General features: G+C 44.2%; 1 protein-coding gene across 1 annotated transcript in view; it reads left to right on the plus strand.

Moving 5' to 3' along the window:
* The window catches only part of LOC142583338 (cytochrome P450 4c3-like), a 49,465-nt gene extending 33,884 nt beyond the window's left edge, over nt 1-15,581 (plus strand). Inside the window, exons 8-12 of the mRNA XM_075693763.1 lie at nt 3,908-4,105; nt 7,462-7,635; nt 7,700-7,766; nt 7,864-8,043; nt 14,789-15,581. Coding sequence (XP_075549878.1) covers nt 3,908-4,105; nt 7,462-7,635; nt 7,700-7,766; nt 7,864-8,043; nt 14,789-14,946 — 777 coding nt within the window. The 3' untranslated portion in view covers nt 14,947-15,581. The remainder of the gene's footprint in view (nt 1-3,907; nt 4,106-7,461; nt 7,636-7,699; nt 7,767-7,863; nt 8,044-14,788) is intronic.
* The last annotated feature ends 4,681 nt before the right edge of the window (nt 15,582-20,262 follow it).

A 20,262-nucleotide genomic window follows, 5' to 3' on the forward strand; every position in this document is an offset into this window, starting at 1 on the left:
TCCAATGTCGTCAGCTACACATTTCATCAATTCGGCCTGCGGAAGATAATAAAAAGATCTTTATGTCAAAAGAAAAAGCTGCAAGGCTATTGTTTTACCTGTACTCGGCAAAACTCCACCACTTTATCCGACTTATTTACCAAAAATGAATCGTTGGCTGGTACCATTTTCAAGTAAGCCGAGAGGCAACAAGTTAGTGCTTCCGTTCTTACCTACACACTCGTAACTTCTAAGACGTGATGTAGTACAATATCGTTTAGATAGTTCATTGCTGAAGTCACGCGACCACATTCTTGAAACAAGTTTGTTGGTCCAGGATAAGGGACTGGTTGATTCTGGTTAACCCTTTCGAGTATCGACCTTGATAGCTGAGGGTTTGAGTAAAACATTCAGGGCTGATGCGAATGAGTGCAATAGGAGTGCCAGACCAAAGAAGGTGGTGGTCGCGCGCCTTACATACTTAGCATCTCGCATAATTTGAAAAGGCTTGCGAGAGGGACCGGAGTGCATGAAGTTTTTTCTGCGGCTGAACGATTGTGGATGATCTACAAGAAAGTAAACTAGGACAAGGAAGAGACGACCGCCTGTAGCAGAAGGCGCCGCACGCAATTGGTGAATGGCACACAAAATGTGGTTCATTTAACACCGTTGTCGTGCGAACGCGCATATAGCGGTCAGACAAGTCTTTGTATTAATCAGAGGCCTAAAAAAGCATCATTATAATGGCAAAAAGAAGTTATTTCTGGCCATCTAGGGATGCATAGCCGGGAGTGCGGCCGCGTTCTAGTCTTTGCAAAAATTACTATTTTGAATCGGGCCGAATGCGGAATGATAAGAGAAATTCTTGAGGCTTATGAAAATGAAAAAAAATGAAAGAAAGGTGTGTGAGCACGCCTTCGGTGGCGTTATCGTAAAGATAGATGTGGTTTATAGAGTTATCGAGATAGCCGTGCAAAAGTGCAGTGCCGTGAGAAAGTGAAAGCAAGTTGCGATTAAGCTGTTGTGACGCGTGTCTGTTCCTTGGTGTGCGCTTCTGAATGTTGACATTCTTGTTTTTGTTTTCGATAACTCGGTGATGTATACGTATCATGCACATGCGAAAGTAAACATTTGTAGGTGAAAGTTAGCGCTGTGTGTGTGTCAAAATTCTTCTCTTTCCTCCTACTGTCCCATTGCACTATGTTTTGATTAATCCCCACCAACTAGCCCGGCAGTATGCCTTAGCCAGATTAGTATCACTCATTTGATTCATTGTAGCTTCACCAACATATTGATCCTAAATGCGACGTCATTCAATAATTAACGTAGATATTGCACGCGAAAATTACATAGTTTTGGGTTAATTGTTATTAGCCTAATGAGTGACCTATCGTTGGAATTGTCGTGACGTCACAGAAGGTTATAAATGTATTTGCTGCTCTTCGGGTTGGTCGCATATAGTCCACACTCAGCGATGCACAGCTGAAATCTTTTCTTTCGTAGAGGCTAGTTTATGGGTTTCACTTTTAGGTATAGTTATACAATGCTCTTACTGAATGGCTCTGGCGGGCTGATGTGGAAAGCAGGGCACGACAACATTACGACTTGTCGCGTCGGCCACCGCCGCCTCGTGAAACGTAGCCATGGCTTGAGTGGGGTCGACGTACTCATTTGCGGGTAGCGCAGCAATGGGGTGGCGCTGAGGATTGATGTCTTTTTGATAACACGACGGCTAGTATAGAGTGATGGCATGTCGTTCGATTGGCTCAAAGGACGCGCCGACGTTCCGTTATGTGTTGAAAAGAATAAGGTCAATCGCGTGTGGCCTTCGTGAACTTCACTTTCTCCAAGACGTATAGTGGTACAGCCGTCGAAGACGACCTATAAGTCCTACAGATAGATGCATGTTTTCATTTAGGTGGTTTACCCGCCGGGTTGCTCAGTGGCTATGGTGTTGGGCTACTGAGCACGAGGTTTCGGGATCGAATCCCGGCCACGGCTGCCGCATTTCAATGTGAGCGAAATGCGATAACACCCGTGTGCTTAGATTTAGATGCACGTTAAAGAATTCCAGGTGGTCGAAATTTCCGGAGTCCTCCACTACGGCGTGCCTCATAATCGTAAAGTGGTTTTGGCACGTAAAACCCGATAATTAAATTTTCATTTAGGTGATTTACATACGTCAACACAATCATGTGCTTATATTAAATAGCCTTATTTGGTCCCTATGGTGGTGGTCTCACTTTTAGGTATAGTTATACAATGCTCTTACTGCAATATTGCAGGTATAGAAACGCATTCTTCTCACATACGTTCAGAAATGCGACAGAACACAGTCATAGAATTGCATGTGTCTTCTCTTTGCATTTAAGTAATTACGGCCTCTTGATGTAGACCTTTTTTAGCTTGAGCTCCGGCTTCTTGGAACAGCGGCGCCAACTCGTGTCTGATTTGCCTCCGCCGCCATGCTGGAATGTGCGGCCAGCTGCAGTGATGCTTGGATGTACGAGAAAAGCGTTTCGCCGAGCTGCACAATTGCCTTTTTTTGTGCGTTCACATGCCTGGGATTCGCGTGCTTGCTGTGCTGTCAAAAATGACAATTAAAGTGTGTATCGCTGCCTCTGACGAGATCTCGTGGAAATGCTGTCGATTGGTAGGGCAGCCGCTGCACTATACCAATTTCTGCAAAGCACTGTTCTGCAGTGGCTTGGTATTAAAAAATATATAGGTAAACGCGCGTATTGCTGGAAACCTGTGTTTCGTTTATCGCGACCTAACAAAGTGAGGATTCCGCATCCCCGCGTACATTTATTTGGATATAGGTTTTCTCAGGCGAGCGCTCTCCTTCGTGCGAGAAATAAATGCTTCATTTAGCGTCAAGTTGCAACTACGAAGTATTAGGCGGTTAATTATTGACATGCTACAAATATGCAGCACTGTCTTGGTTGTCAGTGCTTTTTCCCACAATTTCAACAGTTCAGAGGTCGGAAAGTTTAGTGGAACCTAGACAGATTTGCAAGGCTAATCTAGCTGACTGCACATTCACAACGCTCATATGACCCCTCGCCTCCCATATTAAAATATAACCAAAAACAAAAAGCTTCTGAAGCAAACTTTCAGAGACTATATGGGACTGAAAATGGGTATGTGCGTTTTTCACTCTACGGGACGGCTTCAGAAGGACGCGACCATTCAGAGCTTTCACGTTCATCCTCGTTAGGCATGCGGCGCTGTGGCAGTAGTGCATATGCTTTCAATCGGGGTCTCAACGAATGACGCTGAAGAATATTCCTAAAATAGATGATCACCTGCGCAAGGATATTCGTGGAACACAGCATCAAGAACGCGCTCTATACCTAAGTAAAAAAAAAAAAACTATTTTCAGCCACATCATCAGGCATCATTGAGTGCGAGAAGCTTGCCGGTATCGCGTCGCGCATGGCATGAATCCTTTTCTGTTCACGCTGGTGATCCAGAAACGTTGCTCATATTTTTTGTATGTAAAGACGCAATGCAAACTAAATAAGCCGCAACTGCACGTTCGTTTATGCTGGTAGTGAAGCTCGCGCGCTTCATATCCCAATTTTTTGGCTTCCGATAGTTGTTTGTGCATACCACGACTGTGCTATGGTATCGAATTGTTCTTGAATGACCCGAAATATCAAAACTAGCGCTGAAAATTAGCCATATCCACTCTGAAACACTACACGTCCTGTTGACACAAGACCGCACAAGTCATGAGAAGAGGAAAGCATGCTCGGTGGCATACGCAGCGTTCAGGGTTGAGGGTAGTTTCCTCCTCGCTGTGAAAAACGCTTATATTAAAGTAAAAAATGCCTGAGTTATTATTTATTTTGTCCATTCTACGAAAGTAAGTTCGGAAACTGTTTAATTTTTAGGAGCCCTTGAATTTCTTATTTCCAACTAGGTCATTGCAGAGAGAAAAATGGAGTTAGAAGCTGAAGTCAACAAAGGCGCCCTAAGGCTCGACAGCTCTAGTGAGTCTGAAGCGAGGGCCAAAAGGAGAAGACCTTTTTTGGATCTTCTCATTGTGGAACATCTCAAGAACGACAAATACATCACTGAAGAAGACATACGAGAAGAAGTGGACACCTTTATGTTTGAGGTTTGAGGACACCTTTATGTTTGAATTCCTCCAGGTGGATTTTATTTTATGATGCTTATTTTGAAATATAAAATATTATCGGGCATTTTTTCAGCGCTCTTCATGAGGGTGCGTGGGCTTGCCTTGTGGTGCTTATTTATGTTTACATGGTTATTAATAATAATGAAGCAACTTTAGTGCTTAACGCCCGGTGGTGATAGTGGTGGTAGTGGTGCAGCACGTGTGGCTAGCCTGGCATGCTTGGTACTGGAAATTGTCCGCCTGAGCATCTCATACACTGATAATAAGGTTAAGCGTAGCATGTTAGGTGCCAAACACAAGACACAAGGACGAATACAAAGAACGGCGCATAAAACACCACAATTAGTTGATACCACTTAGCCCACATTTCAGTCGATACCAACGGTATATCGCCAAACGTTGATTCACACCTGGTCTCGCGCAGCGTATGATAGCCTTAGGAAGTTAATTTGTCTCACTCTTAGTTTCACTGTATTTATAAATCGGGGCTAAGTAACAATCAATGTTTTAGTGGCTATGGTTTGCTGTAGTGCTTCGAATCGCCAAATAAGGGAAAGAAAAGAAGATGGCAGTACACACAACCGATGCTCAGTGTCTGTTCTTAGAGAGAGAGAAAGAGAGAGAGAGAGAGAATATGTTTTTATAAAAGATCGTAGGATGTAATGCGCTGCCGTCCTCATATTTCTGGCATCTGGAGGCGGATCTAATTAAAATAGAGAAATGTAATGTGAACGACAGGTTTGTGTTTTAGGTGTATTTATACATTCCTTCGCTGAATGCGAACTAGACGAGGGTCCATAGGATTATCTTGCAATAGTTAGCTCACGTAGGTTCTCGGTCGTAGTGTTAGTGGCAACGTAGCCAAGACGAGTTTGCTGCGCGACTTCTGGTTTTCACACCCCCGTAACAGGCGTTCTGCAGTCGCTTGTGCGTCCTCATGATATCGGAAATATCGACAACCTCGTCTCTGAGTTGATTTCTGTTTGCCGACGTTGCCGTGAAGACATTGAGGCAAAAGTGCCTCGGATACTCTGTTTCTATATCTTATGCAGCAAAAAACTAAAGCAATAAAATTTGGAAGACACTTAATACTGCTTACGTGTGATAATGCGAGAGCGTTATACCGTTTGTATACCTCATAACGTCATCAACGCGCTCATTTTATACACGCATGGCGTGCTCCACCTTTTCCGCCCCGTCACGTGCGCTGCCCAATGACGCACGCACTAGTCAGCGAGATGGCTGCGACGTGAGGTTTGCAATCAGGGACGCACTAGGCACGCCTTTAGTAAGCCAGAACCGCACCCCGGAGGCCCGCGTTTGATTCCCACAGACTGAAATTTATCAAATCTTATTTTCCAAGCCACTAGTTTACTTTGTTTACAGGAACCTCCCTGAGAAATGTGACGTCAATTTGAGCATTTTCTGACGTGTTTTTATTCTTCGCGGCGTCGGCCATTTTTTTCGTCACGGCGCAGCTTCGCTAAGGTCACTGCCAACATACCCACCTAAGGTTTCGCCTTAAAATTATAATTATAAAATAAATGCATGAATGAAACGAAGCGCGTGCCCGGCCCGTTCGCTCCTTATTTTATGCTAACGCGCTGTTCTATAGGTCACTTGTTCTGCAGCGGGTTCCAGGGAGAAGGGCGAGCTTGCAGGTCTACAGTCAGGAATTTGCTGATGGCTTTATGCGCGCTTTGCCCCGCGCGCGCTCTGTTAGTGGTCACGTGACCTGCTGAGTTCTTGCGGACGCGTCACAGTTGAAAGGGTGCAGCGAGCGACAGCACAGAACGTTCCGTTTTGGACAAGTACTCGCGCTCCCCTCTGTCTGCGTTCATCAAGCCCGCGCTGTCAGGGCAAGCGCTCGTGGTAGTCGTGTACACGTGTCTGTTTGGACGCGTGCATGCCGTTGGTTTGGTTGGCAAGCAAATGTTAACGGCGATTTATACTGTCCACAAAACTAGGAACCCTACTTTGTGTAGCAGTCGTTTGCTATCATTGTCGAAACTTTGCATTTCGCGAAACTACGACTTTTTATCATAATGACCTTTTCTTTGAGCACGCAATTACGGTAATGAGTCTTAGATATCAGATGTTAATAGATAATGTGGAGGAGTTTCTTATTCATTCAATCTTTGAACATATCATGCCAGTCATCTTCATTTCCCTTTCTTAGTGAAAGATTGGTTTTCTCATAAAGCGTTGGTTGGACTATATGGGCGCTCAGGTTGGCTTTTTTATTTATTTCTTGTTTTTTTCTTAAAGAAAGGTTGTTGGTCAGCGCTTGTCATGTGTGCTGCATTCTATCTGTGCTCATATCACCCTTTGAGCTGCAACAAAATTAATCTGCACAATTCAGCTGTACACATTGTTAGAAGGGTGTGAATATATGCTATGAAAGTAGCAATCACCGAACTATGAAAGGGTTGCTAATGGCTACAGAATATATTACTGAAAGCTTAAAAGCGTTAATCGCGAGGAATTATGAAGTTGTTATACACTGAAGCTGCTCATTTCGAATACGAGAACAGTAATTGAGATTTCACGGAGTCTTTGCATGCCCAGCATGGTGCATTATTATTCAACAAAGCGTGTTCACGCATTACGTTGAAATTAACTTTAATGATCAAACACCTAAATGCAGGATGTTTTGTAGAAGGCCTGAGTCGCTGAGTTTTCTTTTTTTTGGGGGGGGGGGGGATAGGGCCGACAACTCAGTGTAAGCAGGGCGCCACAGGAGCTCAGCTGTGTTGCCCACGTAGCTTGCACCCCTTTGAGAAACTGTGCGTCAGATTTTCCTGTTTTCGGTATGTCTCGATCGGTGGACGCAGTGGTTTCCTTCTATTCACGGGTCGCCTGCTTTTCAGAGAAGGACAGTAATAACCATTATTAATTGCCAGCCCCAAGGACGGGCTCACCGGGAGTCATGCGTGGTGCTAGCAGTTTTTTCGCCGTATCGGGTGGTGGAATGAGAGAGTTGCCAATGAATAGAATATGTAAGGACGGGTTTCTCAAAACGGCTTGGGATAGGGCTTCTAGCGCAGGCGGGCAGAGTCAGGACGTAGATGTCAGTAGAGTCAGGAAGTATGGGCAGCAAGGCAAATGAGGTCAAGAGAGCTAACAAGTCATTGCATGGTAAATTATGCTTATAGGCAATATATTGAACGAGCGAAGCGTGATGCGGGCTTCGGGATGTGCCTCCATGATGCTGAATTTCTTTACAGCTTTGTAGTGTTAGATCCATATGCTTTGCAAAACTTCTTGTGCAGCAGCAGAACGCTGCCGTAATAGATAAGTGCCGTGACATTGTTCTGCATTTTCTTTGCTTCCAGGGTCATGATACTACAGCGGTGGGGATAAGCTGGGCACTTTTCCTTATAGGTCATCATCCAAAGGAACAACGGAAGATTCACGAAGAACTCGACTTAATCTTTGGTAACGACAGAGATCGTTATGTTTCTTTTGAAGATTTGAAGCAGATGAGGTACCTCGAGTGCGCTCTCAAGGTATACAGTCTTATCCAAGAATTTGCAAACAAAACCATCAATGTTGTTCTTTATTCGAATTTAGGAAGCTCAACGTATATACCCATCTGTGCCATTAATAGCTAGGACATGCGAAGAACCATTCAAAATAGGTAAGATCCATAGTCACGCATATCAATGCTAGCTGCTAAGAAAGACTAAGTATATTTGCCTACTTTCTTACATGCGATACACGACTTACCGACGAAGATGGAGCCATCCTTCCTACCGGAACAGTAGTGCAAATGTCAGCCTATTTCTTACACCGTAATCCTGAAGTTTTTCCAAAGCCGGAAGAATTCCACCCGGAGAGGTTCTTCCCGGAAAACTCGAAAGGAAGGCACCCGTTCGCTTATCTTCCATTTTCAGCGGGACCCCGGAACTGCATTGGTGAGCCATTCGAATCATATTGATTGTAAAATGCAAATCGCGGGTCTTGCTATTCTCTAGTTACTGTATTTTTCGGACTATAGTCCGTAGAGGCCGATTGGGGCTTAATATTAATTTTTTTTAGATTGTCCGCACCCGCTGTATAGTTCTCAAGGGCCAAACATCGACTGGAATACGTTTTTTCGGCTCCTGCGAAAGCTTCACTACACTGAGCTTAAAGGATGCCGTCTTTTGGTACCATCCCAACAGTTCTGGTGTCTTGCGCATATATAAAGTTACGTACAACTGCATGGCGTATTTTGCAACGAGGTTTTGTGCATGTGCTCACATATCTTATAACTGAAAACCAGGAAATTTAAGCATTGCGAGCAACATTCATTTGTATATCTCGAGCTGTCAGCATCAGCTGAAAGTATCGCTCGTGCACAGAGATGATCATTGCGGAGCTGACTTTTCTGTGATGTAGCGCAGGGAAAAAAAACTTGCATAATATGTGGGCTGTGGTCTATGTAAACTACATTAGCCGAGCCACACACGCCTAAAAACAAGAAAGAAGTAATAATTATAAACAACGCTCTGTAGCTAAACAATAGCATGGCTGCGCTACACGTGACGTAGCTGCTAGCCTCATCTAGTGCTTTCGAAATTTCACTGCTAATTTATTTTGATTTAGCAAGTAGCATTACCTTATAAGGCCATGTACTACGCCATTCCGTCATGCCGATGCTCTGCATGGGAAACTGTGCGCGAGGCTTGACTGACCGGCAGGCCAAGCGTATTTCATTTGATAGTTTTATGACTATCACCACTGACTCCATATCCTGCTAGGATAACTTACCTATTATTGTCATTAAGATTAATTCTCTATATCTGTCGACATTCATCTGCCAATGTTATGCATGAATTCTACGCTTTTGTACATCTATGCTGTGCAGCCTACAGTTCAGATATATATTGTAACACCCCCACCGAAGTGGCTTCAAGAAGAGAAGAAGGAAGAGGATAACAACAGAAGAATAGAAGGATTATCAATTTCTCATTAGTGTTCCTGTTTAGATACGACTAATTATTTTCCTAACTAACCCGATTCTTGGCCTATTCCCCCATGCATACTGGGTATGAGACAATCATAAAAGAAAACCAATCAAGCAGCAACGACAGCAGTAACTGTGAAATAAACAGGGGTGGTATATTTTGCCACATCCTGACACTCAGAATTTCGCGGCTGACCTTTGGCTCATACTATTACGAAGAAGAACTCCTCGCGGTTGACGGCTGCAACAAAGGCAGGCATATGCCGCAGTGGGCCTCGCGGAAGAGGTCAGCACCCCGGACTTCCTACTGAAATCCGAATCAAATCTGAAGGATCAGTGAAAGTAACTTCAACGGCAGCACATTTCAAGCAGGGGCTCTTGAAGCCCAAAGGATCAAGAAAAAAAATATTCAAGAGTCATAGCTGTCATGTGTACTGGAGGAGGTACTCAAGATTCAAAAGCAACAAGCACATGCTCAATAAAGCTTGTTTATGGCGAGTTGGTTCATAATGGGTAAGAAAAGATGCTGCGCCAAAGACAGACAAGGACGAGAGGGTATCGACATGGACAAGCGCGAACTTCCAAATAAATTTCATTTCCATCAGAAGCATCATTATAAGGAGTTTACCACTCATGCGCGATGAAGCAACTAACAAACAAACCCATTGAAGTATGAGCATGATGATTACGTCACCGCAAGATATTGTGCCTGAACCTTTCTTCACTGCTAAACAAAGAAATGGAAGTTTTGCTAACGCATGCGTTCCCTTTCGAGGCAATATGAACGTTTTCATCAGCTCTGGCAGTATAATTCTTGCTTCTGCCCAGAATCTTGATGCCCCGAAGCTGCGGACTGCACATGCAAGCTCGACAATGCGCACGCAAATACGCAATGCCGTTCTTTCCTATCGAAAGACCACGTTCCCTTGCATGATCATTAACGCAGCGGCTAATTTGCTCGATATGTGACTACCCACAGTACAGTGGAATTTCATAAACAACACGAATCGCGCATTTCACAAACGCCTGTGCATGTTTATTGTAGCAGGCACCCGTTCTTTTCCACCATCAGAGGCAGTTCTGGGGCACAGGCCAGCAAGCTTGCGCAGGGCGGGAAAAAGTAGCAGGCACATTGTACCTACACGGCTATCTTCTTGATACTGCGGGAATTCCGACGCATATAAAGCACCACTTCCGACTTCCGACTTTCCGCCACTTTAGGCCGACTCCTGCTGCAGAGCAATCCAGAATGCTTATTACGGACACCTTTTGATTTCTGCAGAAGCATTTCCGTGACCGCAAGTCAATGCGGTGCAAGGAAAGCCGGCCGGCAACAAACCGCCTACCTGATAATTGAAACTTTTCTGCATAGCACATGGGCACGTCTTGAGAGCAGATCCCAAGCAGAACTTAGTGATTCTTCGTTTTACTAGGACTTGGCACTCCGGGCATACGCTACGGGTATCGCATTTCAATCGCCTAATACTAGAAGCCTGAGCGCTATTTTGGAGACGAAGGCTTGATTAAAGTTCGTACCAGAAAGCTCATAACAGAAGGCGCATAGGTTCCAAGACAATATCCTGGTCTTCTGTGCATAGATCTATATGTTCCAGCTGCCTCCGGGACAGAAGGCCATTTATCCTGTGAGATACTACACTGGTTTGAAAAAAAAAACATACAGCCTGTAACGGAAAAGGTGTCTAAAACAGGAATTACAGGGTCGGCTTGATGTGGAAATCGGCCGCCCATCAACCTAAACGTTCGCGTTGCCAGTAAAATAGTGCCAAAAGAATACTAACATTAAGAATGTGCAATGATTACGGGCTCATTAATCGCCAAACTGATTTATTTCCGCACCTAATGCCATGCACTGACATAACCACCTGAAGAGGTGACTGTTCGTAGCTTTCACACATCAACCTTTGCAAGGGTTACTGGCAGATGCTGCTTCAGGAAGAATACAAATATATTATGGCCTTTCTGACACCTTTTGCTTTTATTAGTACGACCGATTGCCCTTCGGTTGGATGAATTGCGGGGCATTGTTTCAAAATATGATGGACAACGCACTTCTAGACTTAATTCAAAGAATATTTCTGCAGTCTATAAGTCAATGACCTTATTATCTACTCGAGATCAGGGGATGACATCTTCACATCTCTCACAAGTGCTAGATACATTGAATAGAGCTAAATTGAAGATAAACACAAAGAAAATGAATTCTGCAATAACGCGATTGTCTTCCTTGGAAGACGGACATACATAGAGTACAAAGTAAGAATCGGTCAAACGCATTTCCTACCCAGCCTTATCATAGACTATATACGCCCTGAAAAGTAAATGTCTAATACGACAAATTCAAAAGGACCTTCCATTCACGTGGATCGCGGAGTGTGAGCAAGCCAACTAAGCCTTAATCAACATAATATAATCAGACCCAGTTTTGCTATCTCGGACTTCACGAAACCCTTCGAACTCAATACTGAAGCTTCGCACTGCAGAGGGGGAGCAGTCCTCTACCAGAGGGATGAAAATGAGCATCTAAATCCACAACTGAAAGTCATTGGCTAATATTCATATACTTGCGCGAGAAAGCAGAGGCAAATTATACTGCTATAGAAAAAGAAGCATTAGCAGTTGTCATGGCCCTCCGTTACCTCCGTACATACCTGGAAGGCCGGCACTTCAAGTTATTCACTAATGACCAAGCGGGGACACCCATCCTAAACCTTACTCAACCAAAAAGACGACTAGCTTGGTGGTAGAGTGAAATACAACAGTTCACCTTCGAAGTCACACACAAGTCTAGCGGGAAAATACTAGATGGTGATGCAATGCCAAGGCTACGCCTGCCGTGGGGATACTCTGACGAACATGTGACGCACCTAATATGGTACGGAACGAGAAACATGGTAATGTAAAGATGGAAGATTGCAAGTACCAAATGCACGTATTTCTCGTATTCTCGGACTTTACCATTAGCCTATCTATTCTGGAAGACATTATGGTTTCCGGAGAATGCATTTGAATATTAAACATAGGTTCTAAGATGAAGAAAGACATTTTGGAGTACGTCCGCACGTGCCACGTGTGTAAGCTCCGCAAAGCAAAGTTGTAACCATGTGGTAGCCCTATTATAATAAAGAAAATTCGAAGAAACTCTTTTCTGTAGTTCATCTCGATTTCGCAGAGCTGAAAGAGAAAGGGGAGGTGGTGCGGATCACTCAGGCCTTCCTCTTAGCTACTGACGAATGCACACGAATGGCAGCGTATCGGCCGAGAAGGCAAGATGCGGAGAACGTATTTTCACTCCTGAGTCGAGAGATATTCGAGTGTTTCGAAGTCATAGTTGCACATAACATCCCTGCATTCTGAAGCGAGCATTTGAGCCGTTCCGACGAAAGGAAGATTGAATTAAAATTTGCCGTATACCACACGGCCCAGAAGCAAATGGACTCTCTGAAAGGCTATTCGTGACAGGAAGCAGTTGATCGCTCTCTACAGAAGGTTTCGCGGTGGCTGGAATGCTCGTTACAAGCTGCGTTTAATCACCACAACCGTTCCCACATGACCGGGCTTGGCTGCAGTGCTTACTTTGCTTTGCATGGAAATCATCATGGCTGCCGGCTGATCTACTCTTAAGCATTATGAATGTAATACTGTTAGCATAACGGAAAAAAGTGAAACGCAGAAGGAAAAATACAAGCTGACCATGAAAAATAGCCATGACCGCCGCCACTCAACGAAGACACCTGTCATTGAAGTGGGAGACCATGTGCTGGTATGAAGGGTATTACAGGGATCGAAAGTTCTTTTCTCCGGAGTGTACATAGTCGTCCTGACAAGCTGACAACAAGGAATATTGAAGGCAGTGGGCACACGGACCCAATGGTGTCATGGAAACTACATCAGTGCATAACATCGTGCCATATCAACCCAGGAGGTTTGAAAATATGCATACATGGTTGGCCTCTCTAACGTCACCGCGAAAGCGGGTTCAAGAAGACAACAAGGAACATAATCGGAGCACAAGACAAGGATTAAGTACAAAAGCCCTTGCAAGCGATCTTGCGCTTACGATGGAGATGGCTGTCGTGTTCCCTCGTCGCCTACAAGTCGAACCCCACGCGAGCGACAACTCTGAGCAACGTCTCCCCAGTGGTGCATTTATGAGGGCAGGAAAGGCGCGCCGAAACTGGCGTGACGCGTGCTTCATTAATTTAAGTTGACGTGTTTTGCTTTAAAGAGCAGCATAAAATATTTCTAAAGGTCTTGCAGTAGGTTCTTATCCTCGCATGTATCAAAATTTGGTCGTTTTCTCGTTTCGTGCGAGGATCGGTAGTACTTTACTCATGTACATCAAGTTCCGCCTTCGCACTATTGACTAGTCGCCCATGGCACTTCCGTGCGACCAGCGGTGAATAAAAGATTTCTAGAACTGAGCGATCGAGCGACAAGAATGAGTCATCTGTTCGCGCGACGGCCTGTTTCATCGCTCGAAGCCGTCGGTCGTCGCCGTCGTGCATGAAATCGCTTTCATGGGCTTTGGACTTTATCAACGCCAACGACAGTCCTTACTGAAAAATAAACAGGGACGTTATACGGGGTGATCAATTGTTAAGTTTTACGGAATTTTAAAAATTAGCCTGTTGTAGATAACATAATTCTAGTCTGTCTTGTCCGAGGCTTCGGGAAATATCTCGAAACTGGTTTCACCCTGAAAATGGTTTTCAAGTGGATATTCTTTCAAATTCATCAGCTACAATTCGTAAATTGCATTATTCGGCATGAAGTGATTAATTGTGAAGTTAATTGGGAAATGTTTGGCCATTAGTTGAATATGCGTTTCGATTTCTCGTGCTAGTAATGTCCGGATCTTCGAATAATCCACCTCAAGGACTAGAAAAGGCTATCGGGCATGAGCTGTTTTAAAAATTTGTATAAAACTTGGAAATGATCGCCTATATTTATGAATACATTTGGCCACGAGAAGTGAACGATATTCATGCACTTTGTTGATTACCATAATTTGCATTAAGGCATCACATGAAAAAAAAACTTCTACTTTAAGAAAAGCCACCACAGTGTCAAATGCATACTATTGTGCTAAAAAAAAATCAACAGAAGATTATTTTACTCAAGCACCGGTAGTTTCACTCAAGCACCGGTAGTTATTGCAGAATTCATTTTCTTTGTGTTTATCTTCAATTTAGCTCTATTCAATGTATCTAGCACTTGTGAGAGATGTGAAGATGTCATCCCCTGATGTCGAGTAGATAATAAGGTCATTGACTTATAGACTACAGAAATATTCTTTGAATTAAGTCTAGAAGTGCATTGTCCATCATATTTTGAAACAATGCCCCGCAATTCATCCAACCGAAGGGCAATCGGTCGTACTAATAAAAGCGAAAGGTGTCAGAAAGGCCATAATATATTTGTATTCTTCCTGAAGCAGCATCTGCCAGTAGCCCTTGCAAAGGTTGATGTGTGAAAGCTACGAACAGTCACCTCTTCAGGTGGTTATGTCAGTGCATGGCATTAGGTGCGGAAATAAATCAGCACCGGTAGTTTTACTCAAGCACGCCATGTATTCGGTTCTTGCTCGCTGCAGGTTTTTGTCTTATGTCTAATGCCACCTAAAGGTCTTTGCATGGACTATGCTTTTGTAAGCACAATTCAACAAAAGTTCTCTTTTCATGTGTTCACAGGACAAAGATTTGCACTCGCCGAAGAAAAGATCGTTATTGCCAACATTCTGCGACGCTTCACAATCAAGTCACTGGACCAGCGTGACCAAGTCGAGCTTGTCAGTGAAATGGTGCTCAGACCTAGAAGTGGTCTCCGAATTCAATTCACTCCTCGCTAGTTGGCAAGTTCACTGATGTGCAGAAACCTGGTGACCGAGTTCTTATGCTACCAAGATGGATGCGTGTGTTCCGAAATGTTTGCAGAGCGTCCGAACGGGGATAGCAAGAAAAACCGACAAGCAACGTCCCCCATCCCGTATCCGTCCTGCATGACGCACTACGAAGCTTGTGTAATGTGCAGCACCAACTGGCCCAGCGCTCCCCTATGCGTGTGTTGTGGGATCTACGAATGTTCAAGATATATTTTCTCATAACCTGACTTCTTCGTTCTGTAATTTCTAGTGGACTTGGAACCACGCTGTTTGGTAGACATAGCTGGTTCACTGTTAGGAAACGACGATGTGCGTTAACTTTAGGTCACTCTGTATACGTAGAGTGTAGCCTCCGAGATTGTGATGGCACACTTTTTACTTTGTGCGTCAAAGGCCTGCAATCCACGACAAGGAACATGTAAACTGCACTGACGGTCGTCCACAGCAGCCTGGAAAACGTCGCCACTGCCATTAATTCCTACAGCTCTCCCATCCCCATTACAGCCTCATTATCTTATCTCCGGGAAGAAAGCCGAGGCTCCCTTCATGCTCAAGCCCTTTCTTTTTTCAAGAAGTTCAAATAAAGCTGCTCTGCTTGGCCATCCTCCTTTCTCGATTTTGTTTCGCCGCTACAGTAAACCTCTTTCATGTGGATATGTTATGGGCGGGTTCGGTTAGGTCTCCGCTAGCGATGAAAGCACAAGCGCAGACCTAACCGGCACGTGGAACCTCAACCGGTAAGAGATCCAACCGGTAGGTTAGATTCGATGGGAAGTCGAATTATTGCCAGCTTTTACTAAGACAGTGGCTAAAAGGTCGAAACTAGACTTGCGTTGTCTCGTCGGTCTGTGTCCTTTGCATTGCGCTGTCGAGGACAGTGACGGCCGTCATCGTTACGTCATCTTCGTAGTTATTGTGCCGTCGTAAGGTCACCTCCTTACCTTAAACTTCATCGTTATAAAATGGTGAAGAAAAAAATTCGGCAGAACCCATCTCACGATGACTGTCGACGATAATGCGTTTAGCATTAAATCAATACAACCACACAACATATTGTCACCATCGAAACAAGTTATGTATGTGTGTGTACTGCAACGGGACTCCTCTTTCACGCTTCCTCAAGGACACTCGGCGCCACCTAGTAGCGTCGCCACGAAGCCTGCGCATGGCCTTCGAAATGTAATGCGCGGCTGTGCGCGCGAACGCTGAAAAATTTGTCATGCGGCAACCCCAGGGCGTTCCCCTCGCGATTCTTTCTAAACACGCTGCGCCATCTAGTGGTGCTGTCGAGAAGCCCGCGCGTGGCCTTCGAAACCAGAAGCTTTGCGCGCCGTTGCGTGCTAATGCTGAGAATTGTTTCCTCGCCTGCCGCACACTCAGTGGCGCATACAAGGTGACACAGATTGGCTAGAGGTTCATTGAAGAGCGGCACATTAGCAGTGTATTCCTGGCGCAGCTCGCTAAAGCGCTGGCGTGAGGGACATTCATTGAGAAGCGGCACATGCCCACCGAATTTGTGGCGCACCCTGCTAAATCGTCGGGTCGTTGTGTTTAAAACCCCTGTGACTGCGGAGAAATATAAAGGATCTTTCTTTTTTCATCATGGAATGGTAGGCACCTTCTGGCACTTATCCCAGTGACCCAAGTTGCCATTAAAGTGGTTTATTGAAGACCAGCACGGACCAACATGCACATATGTAGTGCTTCAACACGGCGTTTCATTTCAAAGAGTTGCATTGAAAAGCGGTATGTAGCCAGTGAGCGAATCTGTTATGCGTAATCGAGCAATAAATGACGATAAATTACCGGACACTATATAGTCAGTTCATGGGTATTTTGAAAGCGCTCTTGCTGATGATTTACAACATGATATTCAATTGATGTCATTTTAAAAGTGTAATACCTAATTCTCTGAGAGGGATGGTGCCTTTGCATGTATAGGTCAGAGGCAAGAGAAGGCGATACTATAGCGGACAAGGACGAAATTGTGCACATCGCTAAGCAGACGTTCTTAAGAAGAATGTCAGCTGTGAGGGCCTGCTTCTCTCGCAGCAGGTTCTGTACGTCCTTATAACGCCTATGACTACAAAAGTTGTAGCTAATTCCTGCCGTTGTCGACGATGATTGGCACTGTTATAATCGAGAAGCGTACTCAACACATAATTACGGTGGAACATTATCTGCTGGCCCATCTTTTTCACCAATAAAACGGATTTCGTCGTCGACAGGCATCTCGCGGCTTAGTACAATAGTAAACAAGCATCAACAAACACTACAAGCGTATCTGAGGCCCATTTTTTTCTTGTTCGCATTCTAACCAGACAGCAGACACCCTCACGAGGGCGTCCTCAAACTCATCTGTCATCACCCTCACTTGATGAGATGAGGGTGAGGTGAAGATTGGCTTCTTAAAATTGGTTAGGTGGCCGAAGACGGACGTTGTAAAGTGAGGATGAGGGAGGGTGATAGTGATGATCTGAGACTAAATGAGGAAAACAAGATTCATAGTTCTCAACTGCAGAGAAGTCGCATATAGGTTGTGTGCGCTATGGGTGTGAGGTCTGAAGTTTTGAAACGCACTGGCAGGAAGTCTCTCGAGCTCACATGTACGTCGAAGCCCACTTGTAACTAACCTCAGTCATAAATAGCAGTTGATGTTAGCAGTAGCTAAATTTGGCGACAGGAAACTGTAGCAGCAACGACAGTGGAAACATTGACGGTGACTTTTTGGTGTCTCTCCGACGTTTCCTGCTTTTTTCCACAGTTAAGCACACTCCTTTATCCGAAATAAATATCCTGTAATTCACCTTTTCTTGTTCTTATTGGAGAGTGATAAAAACATGAGGTTTGATCCTTTTTCAAGCATTGATAACGTTTGCAGACTAGTGAAGGCAACGTAAAAAAGAAGAAAGAACATGACGTTAATGTAGATAAAGCTGGACTACAGCACGACTAGAACTGATTTGTTTTTTGCTTCGGCTGGCGCATTGCAACAGAGCTCGAGGGATCTTATTCACACTTAGCAAGCAACTTAAGTGTTTTAGTTTAACCATCAAAACGTTGTGCTGTTGCACTGATTCCCCCGACTTAACATAACCGGGTAGTTGACTAATATAATAGGTTGTTGGTTAATATCTAATGACTAATTCCAATAACTGGAGATTGAACTAAACCAAATATCCCATTCTTAGGTGCCTGGCTAAAAAGTCCTTGACCCTACAGGCATCATCCGGCGATACAGAGAGGCTGTTCTCAATCGCCTGAGCTCTGCAAAAGGCTCGCTGGCCACGTTTGAAGGTCGACAAAGGGACTAAAATGCTCATTATCGAGAGTCGCGACTGAACCAGCTTTAGAAAATAAAGGAGGGAAGCATGCTCGAGCTCCTACTGCCATATCATTCATGAGTGAAATTTTAGTCGTACAAAAAAATAGCAAGCAGGTGGTGTTTGTCGATCATATTGAGACACACAGCAACGCATACGGCGTCATAATGTTTAAATTTACTGGCATTTTATAAATTCGCCTGTCGCAGGTAACATAATTCTTGTCCACGAGCTGGACTATTAAAGGTGCACATTACGATAAATGGAAACACATGTTCAAATATTTAACAAAATATCAGGAATTAGTTCTTAATTGATTTTTTACGGGAGATATTATAATTTACGAATTGTAGCCGGTGAGTTTCCAAGACTTATCCACTTGAAATGAATCTCCAGGATGACACCCGTTTCGAGATATTCGCCATCAAACTAGCCGTAAAAATGCATTGTTGTTTCACTTACTTTTTTAACAAAACGCTCTTTTATACATTGGATCACGAAAGTAACTGGAACGCCCTCCTATTTAGTCCACATTTAGGGAAATAATATCTGGTGTCATCCTGGAGATTGATTTCACGTCAATACGTCGTGCAAATTCACCGGCTACAATTTGTAAATTGCAGTGTATGCCTTAAAGTAATATATGAGAAGGTAAATGGGGAATTTTTGTTCATTAATTGAATACGTGTTTCGATTTCTCGTGCTAGTAGCGTCCGCCTCTTCTAATTGTTACGTTCAAGGACAAGATTTATGCTATCTGCCACAGGTGATTTTTAAAAATTCCGGAAGTTTAAAAAAAAATTATCACCCCCTATATTCAATACATATTCTTAGCATTTCAAGTGTCACGTACCGGATGAGGGAATCTAACTTCGCGAGCTGGTAGTTTTTCGCCGTCGCCTGTTTAGCCTGTAAAGATGGTTTGCGTTTTTCTCATCCATGAGTGCGTTGAGTGAATCTCGTAAGTTGCTCTTAGATTATGCCTGAATGCGCCAACAGAAGTCGGAAGTGCAGCCTGCAAGCGATTAGGGATACTGGGTGTTGATCTGGATGCTCATTTTTGCCCGGATACCCATACCTCCGAGCGCCCGTGCTACTTGCAGGTACCCGAACGGCTGAAAAGTATGATAGAGAACGAGGGCATGGTGACTCAAAATTTGCGAAACACGCTTAGAAAGGCAAACTCCCTAAACCTTCCACCCTACTTCTTTTATGTCAGTAATGTTCACAGAGCAAACAGTGCTTTGTTTAGATTTCTATCGTACCTTTGACGGTAAGTACTTATGTATAACACGAATAGTGAGCACATTCTTATCCACGCCGAACAGCACACTCGCCTCATGAGCAACGAGCATGTTTGGATGCACTACGTTTTCGGGAGTGTTTGCTTGTAGAATATGTCATACACATCATACTACTAAAAATATCGGTAAAATCCCCGCGTTGTTGTAGTACGCGATGCTTATTCCTCAGCACACCTGTGGATGAAATGTGACAGTCCAAGGGTGTCGCAAGGACTTCGTGGATTACACATGAAAGTAGCTCAGAATTAAAATAGGAATAGCATGCCAGCGATTGTGGAAATAACTATCGGGCTGTGCCTTGTTTCGCCGTTTGACTCCAACGTAAAAGTGCACTTGCTTCTAGAAACAAATGCAGCAAGCAAATAAAGGTGGCAGGTGCGGTGGTCCCTTAATCGCGAGCATTGCGGACGGCTTAATCTTTAGGTTTAGTCAATGCTCCTATAAACAAAGCAATGTGGCACGGTTCGACAATTGGAATGGCACGACAATCATACACATTTGTAAACTAAGTTCAACGAACGAGCAAATGGCTTATATGACATTGTAGCAAGCCGAAAATAAGCGAATGATGGTAGCCTTTTCAAGGTGAGGGTAAACGTTTTGTGGTAAGGATGAGGGAGGGCGGGTAAACGTTTTAAAAATGCGTGCGAGGGAGG

The sequence above is a fragment of the Dermacentor variabilis genome, chromosome 1 (genome assembly GCF_050947875.1).
Source record: "Dermacentor variabilis isolate Ectoservices chromosome 1, ASM5094787v1, whole genome shotgun sequence".
Taxonomy (NCBI): domain Eukaryota; kingdom Metazoa; phylum Arthropoda; class Arachnida; order Ixodida; family Ixodidae; genus Dermacentor; species Dermacentor variabilis.